This window comes from Lycorma delicatula, chromosome 2 (genome assembly GCF_047948215.1).
Source record: "Lycorma delicatula isolate Av1 chromosome 2, ASM4794821v1, whole genome shotgun sequence".
Lineage (NCBI taxonomy): Eukaryota > Metazoa > Arthropoda > Insecta > Hemiptera > Fulgoridae > Lycorma > Lycorma delicatula.
The window spans coordinates 202,980,675-203,000,685 of NC_134456.1; the positions used below are offsets into that span (position 1 = coordinate 202,980,675).

At 32.5% G+C, this 20,011-nt stretch overlaps 1 protein-coding gene across 1 annotated transcript in view; it reads left to right on the plus strand.

The window, feature by feature from the left end:
- Positions 1–17,829, plus strand: part of LOC142319583 (activating signal cointegrator 1 complex subunit 1) — a 36,147-nt gene extending 18,318 nt beyond the window's left edge. The window contains exons 3-9 of the mRNA XM_075357038.1: positions 1,793–1,901; positions 3,223–3,332; positions 4,875–5,026; positions 7,133–7,293; positions 11,496–11,659; positions 12,357–12,493; positions 17,649–17,829. Of these exons, the coding sequence (XP_075213153.1) occupies positions 1,793–1,901; positions 3,223–3,332; positions 4,875–5,026; positions 7,133–7,293; positions 11,496–11,659; positions 12,357–12,493; positions 17,649–17,762 (947 nt within the window). The 3' untranslated portion in view covers positions 17,763–17,829. The remainder of the gene's footprint in view (positions 1–1,792; positions 1,902–3,222; positions 3,333–4,874; positions 5,027–7,132; positions 7,294–11,495; positions 11,660–12,356; positions 12,494–17,648) is intronic.
- Positions 17,830–20,011: the final 2,182 nt, after the last annotated feature.

A 20,011-nucleotide genomic window follows, 5' to 3' on the forward strand; every position in this document is an offset into this window, starting at 1 on the left:
AATTCCATTAAAATATTAAAAAAACGTCACTTTGACATTGGATCGAGACTGACTTGACTTGCTTTGAGGTATGTGTAGATCCTTTGCTTTGCCAATCCATTTTGGTGATTGAACTGTTGTCTATGTCGCAGCTGTACACCCAGCTTTCATCTCCCATTATGATACTTGCATGAATGTTTCATTGTCATTGGCTTGTTCAATAAATTGCTAACAAGCATATTGTTTGTTCTGTGCTGCATGTTCAATTTTTCAGTCAAATATCATATTGTTCAATTGAGATGCTACTTCTGGAAGTTCTCTTAACAGTCAATTGACAATTTGCACCAGATCGTTGATTTTCTGAACATTGGTATTATCAGTGGAAGTCGAAGGCCTTCCCGGTCAAGGGTCATCTTCAATTGACTGATGATCACTTTTAAATCTTGAACCATTCCATAAGGACCCAGAGCATCATCTGTGTAAGCTTTTTTCAAACGTTGAAATGTTTCTGTGAAGTTTTCCCCAGTTCCAATGCAAAATTTTACGTTGTATGTTGATTTTACATTGATAAACTTGTCATCCCCCTAATGTCCCTAATTTTAAGAATGGAATAAAATGCATCACAGCATAGAACTTGTGCTGGGATATCTTCCAATTTCTTCACTCCCTTGTAAACGCTTGCTTTATTCATACAAGAATTGCCAAAAATATTTTTTTTAAATTCTTAAAATTTAGAACATTAGGGAGGGACAAGTGTATAAAAACAAAAAGTTAAATAGCTGAATCATCGTAGAGGTTGCTGATGTTGGCATATCATTTTGCTCAAGCCAAGAAATTTTTTTTAGATGTTTTGGGCATACAACATATGGCAGCAAAATTATTGAATTTTGACCAAAAGCATTGCTGAATGAACATTGCTCAGGAGAATGAATGAAGTGAATGACATTGCAGAACTGCTCAAATGTGCAGTTTATGTATCACTGGGTGATACATAGGTGTTTGGGTACGATGTCAAGTAGATCAATAAAAGCTTTATCACTGTCTTTGAGTGGTGTAATATAAAAGTTGCCATGCTGTTTCCATGAAGCAGTCCAAAGAAATGTCCAGATTTGTGGAAAAAGAATTCAGGGCTATTTCACTATAGTATGCATCTCCTCACACTTCCATGGCTTATTAATGAATTTTTGACACAACCATTTTTCATGATGCCTCAGTGTCTGTATTTGCTGGACATGGCTGCTTGGACTTTTTCTATTCCCAAAGCTGAAAAGAACCATGAAAGGATGACTGCCAACATTGAAGAGTTTCTGAAGGAGCTAAACTCCATAATAAAAATTAAGAGGTGCTTTTTGAAGGTTGAAAAAAGTGCTGGCACAATATATAAAGGGAGTACTTCAAAGGTCAACATAAATTAATGGCTTTTTTTTATAAAGCCTGTTATAGATAGCTAGCTTTTTAACATTTCTGCAAAATTAAGTGATCTTTTGTTTCAAGTTTTAAATCAAGTATTAACTTGATTTATTGTTTGACCGAATAGCACATAAAAAGAAGTTGCCAACAGTTTTGATAATAATATTCATGGTGCTGTAAGCAGTGTAGAATGATTAAGCTATGAGCACTTTTTTAATCCATTATGTATCAAATATTACTTGATGCAGTATGATTTTATTATTTTAGTACAAAGTTATCCATATACTAACATATTAGGATATCAGCCCCTGTCTTTCAGATGAATTCAGAAGTATCATAATTATATTACTTTATTTTTATTGTAAATTTTGTTTGTAGTAAAAATACCAACATTTTTTTGCAGAAGAAGATTGTAGTCTTGATTACAATGACTCTGAAGAAGAGGAAGATAATAAATGTGTAATTGAATCAATTGATGGGAAGCGATACAGAACTGCATTTCATGTTGCTAGGTATGTATGAAAAGAATTGTTTATTCATATGTGAAATTAACTCTTATACTCTCTATATTCTGGACTCTGCTGCATATTTTGCATCAGTTACATATTTTGCATTTGTTAGTTTTCATAGAAATAAAAATGTTAAAATTTTATAATTTTTTTTTTGATAATTTACAAAACTTTGACAATTTTCTGCAGTTTTGTTCTTGTACCAAAGCTGTATAGACATTCATGCATTCCTTGTACATAGTACAAGGAATTTAAAATTTCCATGAAAATTGGTCTATACAGCTTTGGTACAAGAACAAAACTGCATAGACCAATTTTCATGGAAATTTTTCATTCCTTGTACTATGTAAAACATCGGCAATATCAGAATTTTTGTTTTGACTTGGCAAATTTTCATTAATTTGCTTATCCTTAGTTTGCCTTTGCTTATCGTATTTTACCCTTTTTTACCATGACTGCAATTATTTTTAATAAATAACTGTGCATTTGGTTTTGAGGTTTAACTCGTGAGAATAATTTAATGCAATCTTAATGTCTTTTGTCTCAAGTGTAAGTAAGATTGTAGCTATGATGTAACGGGTAGGTAGGTAGGTAGGTAGGCAGGCAGGCAGGCAGGCAGGCATGCAGGCATGCAGGCAGGCAGGCAGTAAGTGGCAAGCAGCAATGCTGTTCTCTTACTGTTAGTCACATAATGTAAACATGTTACATATGTAATCTAAACATAAGTATAATCCTGTTAGTAATAATCCAATGTTATTATTACTAACCAAGCCAAACCATAAGCACAGGACTGTAGTAGTTGATGTAGCTAATTAGTCAACAATTCACATAGTAGTTCAAGAACTCCAGCACAGCAAAGCCATGTCATTTTTTGGCATTGTAAGTGGCTTACATATTTCATTTCATGATACACGTTTGATTATCTTTTCAAAAGCTGACTTGAGAAACTTGTACCTTCACGGTTGAATTGAGATTGTTGAACAGAGCATATACATGCTCTGGCATAGATTCAGGTCATCTTAATTATAAACTCTTGTTGCCTAGAAGTTCTTCACATCTGTGATCATCAACTTACACATATTAAGATCTATGGCAGCTGTGTATGGCTTTTGTAATGAGCCTTTACAAAGAGTTATACTATAAAGAGTACAAATTCCTCATATGAAGATTAGTTCCCAGTATCTCTGCCTGGGAAGTTCTAGTGTTTATATTAATATATAATGTATACAAAGATAAGAGGTGCAATAAAAGGGCATTAATAAAATATATTATGAAATGTACAATCCCTTAAAATATTTTTTTTGTACATTCTTTTGTTTTTTAGAGCATATTTCCCATTCATAATTGGAACAAAAGGAGCTACACGTAAAAGATTAGAAACTGAAACTAAAACTCAAATAAATGTACCAAGATTGGGTCAAGATGGAGATATTGGTACGTAGAAAAACTATATAAAAAACACCTTTAGTGTAATTTAACCTGCAATTTCAGTTCATATTTGCAGAAATATTTATGTACCCTTTGTTCTTGTAGTTAAAAGGTGTATTTTCAGGTATTACATAGTTAGTGAAGGTTGTAATACTGGGTGTCCAAAAATGAATTAACAGGGTTTTGAGAATGTATATATATGTATTATATAGTCTTTACCGTAACCTTGAAGCAACAATCTGATAGCAGTTGTTTCAACTGTTGCACAGGTCAAGCTGTTTTAAGCTCAGGCTTTTTTTAGTATCATGGTGTCACTGGCTTGCCAAATCAAAATCTGTGACTGTAAACATGAGAAGTTTGGGAAACCAGAAGCATTTTGAAATCTCACCAGGTAGACTGGTGTATTGACTCTCTCCAATCAAAACATTTGTAAATGTTCACTAGCAATTGAAACTAATCCATGAAATTAATAATAACCTAATAATTAACCTAATAGTTAATTTGCAGCAACCAGCTCTAAAAAGGAGCAGCTTTCTGAATCAAACTTGTCAGATTCAGTGGGAAGGGTAATCCAATATTTATTTACGAAGATAGATGTAAATTAATTATATCCAATTGCAATTCCCTTTCTCCTTCAATGCCTTCTAATTTGTGATCTAATTGTAGCAAGTATTCACTCCATTCCTCCAATGAAACACCTCTCGTTACAATTTTTTCAGCAAAGATGCAGGTGATTGTAACAGAAAATTGTAAAATTGTAGATATGATTGAATCCATGATTGAATTATTTTTGGGATGATTGCTTCTATGCTTGTCCACCAGCCAACAAGTTATATCAACATCAAATGCATTGCAATGCCGGCCTGCTTCTTCTAAAAAGGCAGTTATGATGTTCTCTGTATCTTCCTGATTAACTTGGATGTCAAGAATAGTGCTGGATGGCTTTAACTATGTCAAAGTGTATTTTGTGAGTCAATTGACAAGCTTTTATTGCTTGCATTCCTAAATTGTGTGAAAAGTAGGTTAGTGTTTTTAAGTTGATACATTTAATGAATTTCGAGACACGAAGAGGGAAATGCAGCAACAGAAAAAAATGCCTCAAATGCATGCGACAGCGGCATAAGTAGTCCACTATACTAGACTGGAATCTCACCTTCATTTTGAAGGTTTTTGTATTTGTTTCAGCCTGCATGACATCCATGTCACTGTAAACATCCCTCTGTTTTAAAAACAGAGGGTGAGGTTGTTACTTCCTTGTCTCATCACTGCTGCTGATATTTTTTATTAAGTGAAAATTTTGTTTAAATAAATAGTGTGACATATTTGGTAAGTTTTGTAAAAATTTTTTACAAAAAAAAGTATTAAAATTTTAATTGTGAAGGAGTAGATCCATTCCAAATGCTAGCTAGGGATCAAATAAGAATTGTGAAGAAATTTGAAAAATGATTATTGTAATTTTTTTATTGCTGCTAAGTCAGATGTACATATATTAAAAAAAGAAATTCTAAAATCCATTCATGTATTAAATCTGTTTTATTTAATTTACAGTTATTACAGGAAATTCTAAAAATAATATACTTATAGCATATAGAAGAGTAAATTTAATAATAATGACTGCACGTAGAAGACAACAATACACCCACTTTATATCAATTCCATTTTGTGGAGAACAAGTTAAAAAAAGATTTCTAGAGTTCAAAGTAAGTTGTATTACAGTTTATTATAATTATTACAGTTTGCATTCTCACAAAATTTTTTTTGTATTAAAAATTTTAGCTGAAAAAAATGCAATTCTGTTTGCTTATAAGCAGGCAATTTTATTTCTTAATTAAGCCATTCCAGATTTTAGTCAGGGAACGTGTTTGAGAAGTTGTATTTAAGCACAAAAATTTGTAAGAAAGATGCTAGTGTATATTTTAAATAGAGCTTTGTTCCCAAATTCAGATTTCAGTGATTTTAATATAAATATCAAAAAGCAATTTCTCAATTTATGCTCAAAATATCCAAATGAGATTTATATTTTAATATAAATCCATAGGTTTAAATATAAATTCATTTAATATACATTTCAAAATTGCAGACATTTTTAATTTATGAATTTCTTATAAAGCTTCCATCTGAACTTAAACAAATAGTTATATTTTGAAAATTTGAAGTTATGTTTAAAATATAATGGCCACAAAATAATTAATTTCATTGAGGACAATCTGTGAATGGGGCAAACTGGGATTTAGATATTCATACGTATTTTGTTGAATGTTTCACCAGCTTGTTGAGTGTACAATCCATTCCCCTATTGTGGTTTCAAGATTGTTGGAAAATGTTTTCATAGACGGGAACTTTAAAATATAGAAAATGTAAAACAATAAATAGTTATGTAATAAACCATAAATGATACTGATATCAAGGTAAGACACTACATCTCTTTTTAGAATTTTCTTTAATAAGCAATAGATATACAATAATCTAAGCATTACATTAACAATGAAATCATAATAAGAATTGTAAATTTCTATAAACGTGATACTGGCCAGTTTCACATAAGTAACAATTTTTTTTTCGTTTTTGTTTATTGAATGGAAATTGTATTTAAAGAAAATTCAAGATTTTATTCAAAATAAAATTTTAATAGAAATGTGCGTAGTGCCTTACCTTTTTTGACATCGGTATAGTTTAAAAACTATACTGATTTTTATTAAATAATTTAAAAAATTATCTTATTGAAAACAAATTGAATTTCACCCAAATATATTTTTTTTATTGATAATCATATCATTCACCTTTAAGAATCGAAAATCAGTGATGTAATATTGCACTTTAATTTATTCCTTTTTTATTTATACTTTTTTTTTTAATTTTTTTTGAGAATTTGAAGATATTAGACTTCAAACCATAAAGAAGTAAAGGAATTGTCACCCTGGATCTTGCTTTAGTCTAATCAGAGAAAAGTAGTGGAAGTAGTGGTAGTGAGTAGTGAAACTACTAAGAGGAAAGTAGCATATGTGTGCTACAAATGATGGAGAGAAATATTAAATAATACGAAATGTATTTGTGCTCAAAATCTTAAGCACAAATGGAGTAAAATTCAATTCATTGTTTCATCAAATTATTACTAGCATGAATTCTGCAAATTGAGTTCCCACTGGCTGATTAAAAAAATCCATTGAATCCAATCATTGAATTGAGATAAATCACTAAATCCTACTATGATTTTTTAGTAACATTCAACACAATTTCTTTAATTGGCAACCAATTGACGACAAAATTAAAACGTCTAGCCAGATCCCATTAAAGAAATCAATTGGAAATGAAATCAAATTGAGAAAAAGAAATCAGTTTGCACAATGAATTAATTCATTGTGCAAATCATTGTCAAAATTCAAATCAAATTGATTTCTTCAATGGAATCTGGCTAGACGTTTTTAATTTTGTCCTCAATTGGTTGCCAATTAAAGAAAATTGTTGTATCAGCTGAATGTTACTGAAGTATTCATGCTGGAAATATAAATTTATTATACTCTTATTTTGAATATAGATGGAGACTTGTATTCTCCTCCATCCCCAATTATTTTTATAAGCAAGATTAAATTCTACTGTGAAATTAGATTTGCATATTACATGGAGTCATATTGTAATATTTTCATATTACAATTGACCAACTTTACAACTTCAAATCATAATTGAATCATTTATTTCTGAAAACCACTATGTTCCATATGGACTTCATCCATAGTAATTTCATTTTTAATTTTCAGTGTAACATTTTTTTGCCTATAGTAATGAAGTTTAACATTAATTTTGTTTAGAAAGAAGTTTTGGAGCAGTGTAAAGATAGAGGAGTAGAAGAAAGTGTGTTTCAATCTGCAGATAAACTACACATGACTTTATGCACTATGGTGCTATCAGATGATGTTGAGAGAAATAACGCTGCTCAAATTTTACAAAAATGCAAGACTGATGTCATTGAGTTAGTATTTCCTAGTCTTTTTCTTTTACTTTCTATTTCATTACTATATCAGATTTATTTTTTATCACGATTATTTTACTAGTAAAGTATATCCCTTTTGTAGATGTTTTCTCAGGAAAATACTTTTTTCTTTTGACAAATGTCAGTCATGTTAATTTATATAGTCAAATGTTCATGATTGAAATGTGAATTTTATTTTTGCATGGATCCTGTGAAAGTATTTGTTTTTTGAGTACTGAATCTAAATAGCTTGTAGAACCATCTATCAGGTAAATTTTCTGGTGGAATTGGCACTGGTATGTCTGGACCATGAGGAACTGGAGTGTAAACCTAGGTCTTGTCACAACCTGTCTGTCAAATTGTCAAATTCCATGCAATCAAAAAGAGCAATGGAGAGAGCCAACCCTCTCCATCTTCAATCCAAACACCACCTGAACTTTTTTACAAATTTGCAATTTGTGAAAAATCCTGATGTGATGGGAAAAAATAGTTAGTTTTAAGATTCAGTGCTTTATCAAGTTAAAAATTTCACAACCACCGCTTTGCTTAAAAAACCCTTTTTTCAAGGAATCAGCAAACTGATTGCATTGCTTCAATACATGTTTAATATTTTACTGAGTAAAAATAAGTTTCAAATCTATTTGTTCATTTATATTGTATTTATTTATTATCTTTTACAAAAAAAATGTTATTCTCAAAAGATTCCATTCATATTTTTAATATTACTTTTTAGGGTATCAGAAATGTTAACAAAATGTACAGCTTTTTTTAGGTTTAAGTAATTGAACTTTTAAACAGATTATAGATTTGATGAAGCTCTTTGTCACAGTTATTGTCATTCTTGTCAATTTATAAAATACAATTCTGATTTTGTACTGTAAATGTAACAGATTGTATTGTAAATATTTAAGTAATAAATTAATGGAAAATTTTTGGTAAATTAATGGAAAGATAGACTTAAATTCAATTTCTTCCAGAGATATTCATTAAAAACAAATAACAAAAAACTGCCCCCTCTATGAATCGTGAGACCTTGCTGATAGTGAGGGGGCTGAGTGCTCAGTGATAAGATCAGAGTGGTATCTGTTGAGAACCAGACTAAGGAATGATTCCTAAAATAAGGCAGCAGCTCTTTCAGTAGCTAAGGGCGTAGGTCAGGAAGACTTAAAACAGCCATATCATCACTGTCTTCTGAGTACTGTGCAGCTGAAAGCAATGGGAAACAACTGTTTTCCAAGAAAAGTAGCTCTCTGCATTTTCATGTAACAAAGCTGGAGATGCCTTCTTTGGAAAAATAATTCAAGGTAGACTAGTCCCCATTCAGATCTCCAGGTGGGGTCCGATAAGGAAGGGGTTACCAGAAAACTAAAAAAGGGTCACCTGAAAACTAAAAAAAGGGTCACCTCTTCCTTAGCAGACCCCCACCTGTAGATCCGAATGGGGACAAGTTTACCTTGAATATTTTTCCAAGGAAGGCACACCTCCAGCTTTGTTAAATGAAAAAGCAGGAATTACATTTTCTAAAAAGAAAGTCTGAAAACGGTTGGTAAGTTAGAAAATGAAATTGGTAGGTTAAATGTAGATGTTATCAGAGAAGTTGTTGGAACAGTATTTTAAACTGTTCAAATAAAGGGCATGCAGAGTATTTTAAAAAGCAGAGTGCCCATGATGATGAGGTAGTGTATATAAACAGAGATTGACGAAGCAATTGCATGTAAAAGGGAATTAAAATTGTTTGAAATTGGAATGCAAGCATTGGAAAAGGAAAGGAAGGAAATATTGTGGGTGAATAGGGGCTGGGCAAAATAATAAGAAAGGTATATATATCATGGTTAAGCAAAGATTTAGAAATCACTCTACTGCAATGCATATTCAGGAGCAGACATTGATAGCAACCATAATTTAGTGATAACAAAATCTAGATTTTGTTTTAAACCTGAAAAAAATGTTTCGGCTGGAAGTAATACTTCCAGCTGATGGGTGAGAGTAAAATTATAAAAATACTAGTGAAGGTAAAAGGACCTATAGACAATTAAGAAATGTATGAATGGATTAAAGAAGTGTTCAGAAGGGGAGAGAAGTGATGATGATCATAATAAAATAGAGCATCCAGAAAAAGTGAATTTTTATGGTACTGAGATCTGAATTTAATAAAGCATTAAAGGACTTGAATGGGAGAAAGGCCTCCTGGGATAGATGGGATACCAGCAGAATTACTGTGCAGTGCAGGTGAGGAAACTATAAGTTTAGTAGAAACCCAACATAATGGCATTTATATACAGAAAAGGCATTTGATAACGTAGACTGGAATATTACTACTGTTGCAGTTTGGTTAGCAATGGGATACCAGCAGAATTACTGTGCAGTGCAGGTGAGGAAACTATAAGTTTAGTAGAAACCCAACATAATGGCATTTATATACAGAAAAGGCATTTGATAACGTAGACTGGAATATTACTACTGTTGCAGTTTGGTTAGCAAATAATTGCTAACATTTACAGGAACCAAACTGCAATCGAAAAGAAAATTCTAGCAGAGATCATTGTTTCTAATCTTTTAATCTCTGCTAGAATTTTCTTGGAGAATGGCATGGAGGAAGTTTTGCTTATATCAAAAATTATTTAATCAGTAAAACATAAAAGTGGAGCATAGCTTATATGGAAGTCAAACTTTTGAAATGTGGTGCTATAGAAGAATGTTATTTCAGATGGGTGGATAAATTGACATGAAGAGGTATTGCGCAACAAATTGATGAAAAAAGCATCTGGAAAAGGAGACTCACAAAACTTCATTTGTGAATCTCAAAATTTGACTCACAAATTTGGGAGTTATAAAGAAATGGGTATGCCCAAACATTTCCAGATTCTTGGTCAGAGGCTGATTGATTATCCTCATACTGAAACCTGGTAAGGATAAATCATGCCAGACAAGTTCTTGTCCGCTCCCCTTGACCAGTACCCTGTGCAAGGTATACAAGGGAGTATCTTGAGAGAAACTCCCTGATTATCTCAGAACGTGATTTTCCACCAGGACAGATCTGTTAATCACACATTTGCCCTGGAAGTTGCTAGTCAAAATCCAGGTAATCTCTTCTCGTCGGAGGGTTTTCTCAGTAGTCAGTCTTCAGAGTTGGAACGATTGTATCTGAATTTTCCAGCCTGAGTGTCTCAGGGAAGTGTCCTAAGTATTTGCTACAGCCATAAACAACTGTGTGTGAAAAATTGGTTGTTCTTTATATAGATTTTTCTATACATAACATATAAAAATTAGCTACTGGTGAGAAGCTGCTTCAAAACACAACCTGCTCAGAATTTTGGTGTAAATTTGCTGGATTTATTTTTTTTCCAGAAAGATCATGTATTTGCAGAAACAGAAAAAACCTGAAGAATCTAACACCCCCATTGAGAACTGACTGTATATGCATGTTGTACTTATACAGAGCTCTAGTCCGTTCCAGACCAGATTAGACTATGGGCCACCACACTAAAAATACTGGTGTAGTTCATCAGTCTTTGCCAAGGGTGCTTTGATGTGGTATTTTCAAACTAGCATGTGCCAATTGATACCTGGAGCAACAGAGATCTACTGCTTCGCTAGACATCAGAGTTCAAAGCCTTTTCTCAGCTCTAAATATAAAATTGCCTCCACTCCTTGGCAGCCTTTTGTCGTTAATTACTGCTTTGATCTTTGTCAGTACAATTAAAAACACAAATCCGAAACATAGCAAGAATCATTAACGTTTCTAGAGCTGTCCGTATAAACTGTAATGTTTATTGTGGTTTTGGCCTTCCCAGCATTACCAGTATTTTTGTTGCAGAACTATAGACCATTAATAAGGCCTTAAATTTGGTTAGCCCAGAATTTCTACATGTTCTTGTTTGCTCAGATTCCATGAGTGCCTTACAGGCAGTTAGTGATGTGTTATACTCCTGACATCCTGTTGGATTGTATGTTATGTGACATTGCATCATAAATTTAAAACTAGTGGTCAACATGCAATTCCTTGCAGAAAAAGGAATAAAAAACTGTTTTAAGACTACCATAGTTAGCTTACCATGGGCTGGTTAAATTTTGAAATTTGATTTTATTACCCTAGTCGAATTTATAAAATTCATTGTACCATTGAGTTTCATTGTCATTATATTTCACATAACTAATTCTAGCACTGCAGATTGTTATTGTTGATAGATTTTTCTTTACAGTGGATTACTAAATGGACAGTCGCTGAAACTGCGTATTTGTGGGATTGAGATAATGAATGATGATCCTGCAGAAGTTAATGTACTCTATGGTAGAATACATTGTCAGGATGAAGAATTGTTACAGACACTTTCAGATAGTATAGTCAGCTATTGCATTAAAGCAGGTGAGGATAATTTTTTTTACATGCTAAGATTGGCTTGCATACTTAGTTTTCTTTTCCTCTCTCTACTTTACTTGGAGGAAGAAACTACAAAGGGAAGAAAGGAGAATGGAACAGAGAAGGCATCCTGGAAAGGTGATATAGGTGTAAAAAAGGAAAAGTAGAGAGAAAAGAAGGTTTTTTTAAACTCTTTATTTTCATGGAGATGAAAACTTTGTTCATTCTTAAGGTTTTTGAAGTCACCTGTATCATGCATATCTTAGCCCTTGAAGGGTGAGAGAGAGAGCGCTCTATGCTCTCCTTGTTTCAAGAATTGAAATCTCAGAATTGTCTGAGTGAATTTTTTGGTCCTCATTTATTGATGCTTCTTGTACACAATCAGGTAATGATGATCTCTCCTGACATTTGACAACCACAGATTGTGGCTAGTCTAGCATAAGGAATCTTTAGCATAAGACTCTGCATTAAGCAAGTTATAAATAAGAACTCAGCAAGAATCACATTAACTATTAAGATTTAGAATTTAATATTAGAATTTTAAATATTTATTTAAAATTTAGTATTTTTAAATATGTATTTGAAGACATAAAAAAGAAAGATAGAAATTATGATCAGGTAGGATATCACTATAATAGCTAATATTTATATGGTGACAATGTATCCAATGTTTATATTATATAAAACAATATATATGTTTTAGGTATTGTTGAAAAAGAGCATGAAAGAGTCAAACTTCATATTACATTAATGAATACAATATTTCGAAAATCATCTTCTGAATTTGGTAATGAAAATAAAAGAAATCGTGATACTATTAATGCTTCTTCAATATTGAAGGTACAGTTCAAATGTAGGATTTATAATAAATTGCTATTAATTATTAGCTATTGCTATTAGCAAGTAATAGTGTTATAAACGATCTGCTATCCTCAGCACACATTGGCATGTTCCAAAGTAATTGAACAATAAAAGTAATATATGTATAGTATTTCCAAAAGAATAAAAAACTGGAAAAATTTATGTAAATTTTAAATATGTGGCCCTAATAAACAAATTATTTAGGAATTAAAAGGAGGTACATTAATTCAATGTATCAAACAAAACAGTCATGTAACCACTTACCTGAGTTCCCAAAAAACAAGCTGTAGGTTAGGCCATAAATGGCCTCTCTAGTTCCCACAGTAAAAAATAAATTACTTAAATGACTGGCTTGCTAAACACTACATACTATACTGCTTAATTATCCTGCTTGGTCATTTTTTTGGCAATCTTTGATCCAGAAGACTTTAAAGACTTTTTTTTTTTTTTTAAGTTTAACAATTAAAATTGTCTTAAATTGACAGTAAATAATAGTTAGGCAAAATAAGAGGCACTTTTAGGATTTTTTATAATGGCACCTGTTTTTTAGCTGGCACCAATCAGAACTTAGAACATGCTCCCCACCTAAATATACTAGGGGAGTACATTTACAATTATGAGAACAATTAGTTAATACAATTAATGAAAATTGTAACATAACACAAACAATATTAAATGAATTAAAAAAGTCCACACCAAAATAAATAAATGATAGGGTGCATAATTAATCATTTTCACACCAAAATAAATAAATATGATGCACAATTGTTCATACCAAAACAAATAAATAATAATAGAAGAATGTTCTTGAATGTGTTAAGACAGTTAACTGAGCGTTTCACGGTATTGTTGGGAGTTCTTAAGGTTATGACTTGCACTAATTCGTCACTACCAGGATGCACTTTCTGGATGAGTCCTGTATGCCATTAAGTGGTGGTATGTCATCTCTCATGAGGACCAGAGCACCTGGCTTCAAATTTGGGTGCTGGGAGGTCCATTGGGAACATTGTTGAATACCTGTGATAAGTGCTGCCTGTGATACTTGATCAATTTGAAGTTCCTTCACCTTAGGTAATTGACAATGCAGTGTTTCCCATTTTCCTTGCAATGTATCAGGGAGTTCATCATCCCAATGAAGTTTTTCCTTCCACAAATGTTGCATAATTATTTTAAACATAATAATTATAAGACCAATTAAACTTAAAAAAGATACAATTGTTGAAAGTGAAAGCCCATCCTTTTAAATTAATTTTGTGCTCCCTTCGAATAGGCTTGCTGATTGCTCCCTTCAGCCAGTGTCTGAATGCACTGTGTATCCAGGAAAGATGCTGAGGATGTCCCGTAGATGGCAGTTTTTAAATTAAATTTCTTGATAGGCTCATTTGAAGATCAATGCCAAAGAATGCATTGTAAGTTACAATATTCATTGACTCTGATTTGACTGTACATTTCAGCTACGTCGACCATAAGGATGAATTGATGAATATGGAATTTAAGTACAATTAAATGCAAATCTTTCTGTGTATTTGGCCCTACATGTAGGGGGCAGTGAGGAGGAGGTCTTGAAAGAAGCATAGAAAACTCTTTATTTTGATTGTAGAACTATTTTCCTTAAATACAGGATGATGCGGTAGGTAATTGGTTAAGATTGAATTTGTAGCTGAGTCTGAGTCTGAGTATGAAACTTGTGTTTCATAGCATTTTTTCATAGCTTCATATTGTAGTCTAATCTCAGTTGTGTTTCTTTCAAGTTGTTTTTCTAATCGAAGAAATTGTTTCTTCACTCCATCAAATGAATCGCCAAGATAATTACATTTTTGTTCAAAGGGAAGGCGAACAATAAATCTACCGGTATCATCTAGTAGTGTGCTTTCATCTTTGACGAAAGGGTGCTTCACAGTAGCCCTCAAAGTACTGGCTTGTTAATTTCAATTTTTCAAAATTGTTATATCTGTTCTTGAATATCATCATAACGAATTCAGTTTCTTTGAATTCTTGAGTAGTAGTAACACTGGAGCTTGGCATCATGCCTGATAGAATCCACCGTATATGAGTATTTAGCCTATTTTGCCTGAGTATTAAATGTTGGATCTGCTAATTCGATATCAGGAAGTATGTTCCACTCGTGAGTGTCAATGAGGGAATGTGGTGTATTACCACTGATTCTTGGTAGTACGGAACAACTAATCGTGATTGTACAAAGTGACTGTAGAGTTAATGCGACACAATGACTAGCAGTAGCTTAATGTCATTTGATTCCATGGATTGGAAAATTTTGTTTTTCTAGTCCTAGCCTATTAACAAGGACTTCGGTAAAGTTAGACTGAGAAGCGCTATCAAGTAATGCCCTGCATTTGAGTTTGGCCAACATGGTCTCTGACATGGACAATGGCAGTAGATTACAGTAGATTACACCTTTAAAAGAACAGTAACTAGATTTTCCTCATATTTGTATAAATTTAACCTTGTTGTTTGTCCCATTCTACCACCTTATTTTCTAAAGTTGTTTTATCCTTAAATCTATAAATTAATGTATGATGTCGTAAGCCACACTATGGCAAGATTGTTTTGAAACATTTTGGGGCTACGTGATTGCTACGTAGGCAATTGAAGTATAGCTAGCTGGTTTTTACCAATAAATGCTTCTCTTTGACTAATATTTAATTTCAGAAATTCAAAACACTTTGAACAGCCATATATGATTTTTTGGCTTGTTTGGCGGGAGTTGTCATTAAAGTAATGTAGTAAGAACTAATGTAGAACAAAGTCTCCTAGAATGGGAAGCTCAGCCCCTGGGGCAATATCTACATTGGCTAAAATCATTTGTAAATATCAGCAATTCATGCAATGGTATCCTAGTATTGCTTCAATGACACTTACACTTTTTTTCACAGGAGTAGTCACATCTTTCATTCTCCGTTGGAGAATTTTTCCATGGCCGCCTTGGTAGAGAAAAATTGCTCTTTGGTTAGTTCAATGTTGGACACATAGTTTGGTTCTGTGTCATTAATTTCTTTATTTTTTTCAAGAGTCTAATAAGGCTCATCCTAATCTAACATTAATATCATGCTCTGTATGTACGGTAGGATTGTATTTCTCAAGGAAATTCCAGGCACAGACTTGTGTACGCCTCATATTTGTAAGTTGGGAAATTTCACTGGGATGCATATCTGTAATGCAAAATAATAAAATCAAGATGAAATAGATCATTCATGCATGAAGATAAGGTGAACTACAATGTGAAGGCAGACATTTAAATTTTAATTGAGGTCATATTTAGGAATACCACACAATGCCTAACATTAACAATGGCAAAGTGGAACAAATTAAAATAAGAACTAATGCGCAATCTTGAATTCGATGAAGTGATGAAGGCAACATGTAAGTTTGCAGAACGAGATTTTATAGACCTAAGTATAGGTCTGCACACTGCGATTTAACTCACACTGCCTACTAACAAATTCATCTGCTTATAACAAGTAAGAACATGATGACCCTTTAGAGGTTCCTTTACTAAATCACCAATCACCTCCCCTTAGCACTACTAATAACTTTCGTTAGAGGATCTTAACTCTATATCACTATCTTGATATAATTATTCCTTGGGAATATGATGTATGCTTAGCTGTGATAACTGTGTATTCCTAAAAAAAAAATCCCCCAGCTTAAATCATTAATCCCCCCCCCCGCAATAAATATCCTCACTTGTTCCGTTAAATTTTTTATTTTGCTATATTATCCAGGTAGAAGTTGTCAACAGTTCCCCTGTAGTTTGTATAGCAATGTATTTTGTTCTCAGTCTGGTCAGTTTGCAATCATCCATTTTGAATATTCTTCATTGCCCTTCACTTTTCTTTAGAATAAAAACCTTTTTCAATAATGCCGTATAATTTCTTTAATTATAAATAAGGTAGTACTCTTTCTCAGTTTCTGGGAAGTCCCTAAGCCATATTCACTAAGCCAGTTTTCTTTACATGATATTTATTTCTTCTAGTTGTATTTTCCAAATTTAGTTTATAAAAAATTAACACAAATATATTTCAAATGAAATATTTTCTTTTCAAGTGAAAAAGAAAATGTTAATATTTTTTGAGACATGAAGGAAAAAATTACATTTATTTATCAAAATAAAATTGGATAAAATTGGAAATTTTGTTGGACAACAAAATCCAGTTTGCAGAACTAGATTGTTAGACAAACTGGAATTTCCTGGAGTTAATACCAAATAAATTTGAATATAAGATGCGTCTTATGTGCTTCTCTCAATTCCTAGCACAAATAAGTCATGACAGGGATGAATGTTGGTTGAACAGCAGTTCAGTCAATGGAGAACAGCTTCATTGCCCAGACCACTTAAAAGCATGGTAAGTGAAATCAAGTGAATTGATATTGAATTTGTGCTGAATGCCATTGCATGGGGCAGTAAAAGGAAAAAGACCAGTTTTATCAATATCAAGGGAGTTTGTTAAATTTGTGCTAACTGTGCTAAAGCCAAATGTGATGAATAAGGGACACTGCCTGCTTCACCATAACACGCCTGCTCACATAGCATTCAACGTGTTTTTCATTTGTAAGAATGAAGACAAACCTAAAGGAAAAGTGTTTTCAGCGTGCAACGGTATAACAAGCATATATTAACTACAGTGGACAGTTTGAAAAGGGCGGTTGATATCAGTCCCCTTCAAACTGTCCAGAGGATAAGATACCTAAAATAAAAATGGTTAAAAAAGATGAAATTAATTCTTTCTTTTTGGGTACCCTGTTGTAAATTGCGCTTAAATATTTAGTTGATAATCAAAATATATAATTAACATCTAGAATGAACATTCCTGTTTATAAAATATGTATATTTTAGTGATTGCTTCTGCGTGGGTAAATATGTTATACATATTTTACAGTATGGCATTAAAATGATTTTTAATTTATTTTTTAACCTTTTGTAATGATCTATTCTTAAAATGAATCAGAAAATCACTTTCTTTTAAATAAATAATGGGGGTTATATAATATGTAATTTATAACCCTCCCTTATGTAGTGTAAGTTATAACAGTATAAAATTGCTGTATTAGATTGCTAAGTATTAGTGTAAAAAAGAACAGTGAATTCAGTATTAATGTTGTATTTTTTTTTTAGTCATTTGAAAATTTTGATTTTGGAGAAGAAACGGTTACATCAATACATTTGTCACAGATGGGCACAGTTTCTAACAGCGGTTATTACAAAGCATCTGTTAAAATCAGCTTTTGATTTTGTTACATGGCCACTTTTCCTTGAATTTATGTAAATTGTTTGATAAATAAAGTTTTATACTGTTTTTGTGACTCACTTTGTGCAAAATTTGTTCACAAATCAAATGGCAGATTTATTGTTGCAATATCTAAAAGAATTATTATCTTTTCTTCATTTCTAACAATACGATCAGAATCATAAAAGGGGGTGGGATTATCTGTTGTAAAAGCATGTAATACATATATATATATAAGCATCAGAAGCACTTGCAGAAGTAGTAGACATGTGAGAGAAGTCACCCTATTCCAAAAATGTTATAAGAAAAAAATATTCTAAGAATACTAAAATAAAACTAATAAATACTAATTTCCACTGGGCTATTGATGTCCACTTTTTCAAAAAAAAAAACCACTAACAAAATAGCCGGCTCCCCTAATGAAGAAATAAAAACAGATTAACTACCAAATATCCAAATTTTCCCTTCTAATGTATGAGACTGAAATTCTGTGAACATGGAATGTTTTTATTTTTAAAGTAATTGTTTTGTATGCAAAAAGTCAATGGTGAAGGAAAAACAGAAGAAATTCAAATTTATGTTGGAAATTAAAGATAAATATACCTGAAACCCATTTTTTTATAAAGTATGTCTTTATATTGTGATAAGTACCAAATTGTTGTCGATTGGCCTCAATGGCTTATTGTAATTAATAGCCTTGTGATAGCCCTAGGGCTAAGGACAAACAGCTCTGAGAAGAGCCGTTTGGTCTAAAAGCTGGTCTCTGGCAAAGTTGACTTTGCTATAGTCAGGGAGTTGCAGCTCTTCCATTGAAATCAGACTGGGCTTCCCCTTGGTGGCAGTTGGCTCCCCCACTATAGCATGGCAGTAGTGGCCCCCAGAACCCTACAGTGTCAGGTCGGTGTCTGTCTGCTGGTGCAACTGAGGCAGTTCTCCCTGAGCAATCCCATGCTGGATTGGCTCCTGCTGCTGAGTCTGCCAGTCAGGGTGATTGAAGCCCAGCAAGCTGGAGCGGGAAGGAAGCATTCACATCCATCGGCAGGGATGTTGGCATCCACCAGGAAATCCCACATTGAGGCAGCCAGGGAACTTCTTCCATCTTCTTTTCCTACTTCTCCTTAATCATCTTGCAAGTGGTAGATGACGTTGAATTAAAAATTCACTCTCATGCACACACTTTTTTTGGAGCCTGAGTGTGGTGGAGCTGCAGTGCCGCTATGGTGGGAGAACTGTGCAGTCATCTGTGCGGCAGGAGTGATACTTGTACCAGCGCATATGTATACTGTGCTCCCATTGACATTTGAATTGCTGCTGTTGCCATCTGCCGATATTTACTTAGGCATATATGTGGTAACAATATTTAGGAAACAATACAATTAATAATCAAATAACCATACCACTGAAATCCATATTTACATTATTTTAGTTACTTCAGATTACAATTGGTATATGCCTGAAAAAGCATTTAGCAAAAAGTTTAGAGTTTCAGAATATTCTGTTTCAAATTGAAATGGATTCTATTTTTTTTTTTAATTTAACATAATAAGTTACTTTAATTTTTTTAAGTTGGATATTACTGAATTTGGTTTATAAAATGAACTTATATACTAAGTTACTTATATACTTAATGTTTGTAACCTATAAAAATAACTTATAAATTTAGAACCTTAAGTTCTAATATTTTTATTTATTTATTCCTAGTGACTGTTACATTGTTCAACTAGTGAACAATAAGCAATCCTTCCATGCCCCAATGAGTTGAGGATGATGCGTTTGATATGCAAATGAGATTGTAGCAAACGAATATCCACAATCTAGCATTCAGATCCATGTAAAAGCAACTAACTTTTACTAGGTTCTGAACTTTAGAACCTCAGATTTGAAAATCAGCTGTTAAACAACTGATTTGCGATGAGTTTAACCACTAGACTAGCTCGGTGGATGAACACTTTTATAAAAAATAAAATAGTTTTATTTATTTAGTAGAATTATGTATTTTGATTTGTTTTTCTTCTATAGTAACTTGTTAAAAGAATAAATTTACTAAGCCATAAAGTTTAAATAGGATTATTAATTTATCAAGAGGAGGTGTGAAGAAAAAATTAGAACACATAAAACAGTGCAAATATATTGAGGTAGAAAATTATTGTATAATGTAAATACACACTGTACCTCCAGTTGTATAACTAATTAAAAAATTAAATTAATCCTGTTAAAAAGAAAAAACTTTGGTGTGAAACTATTTATTATG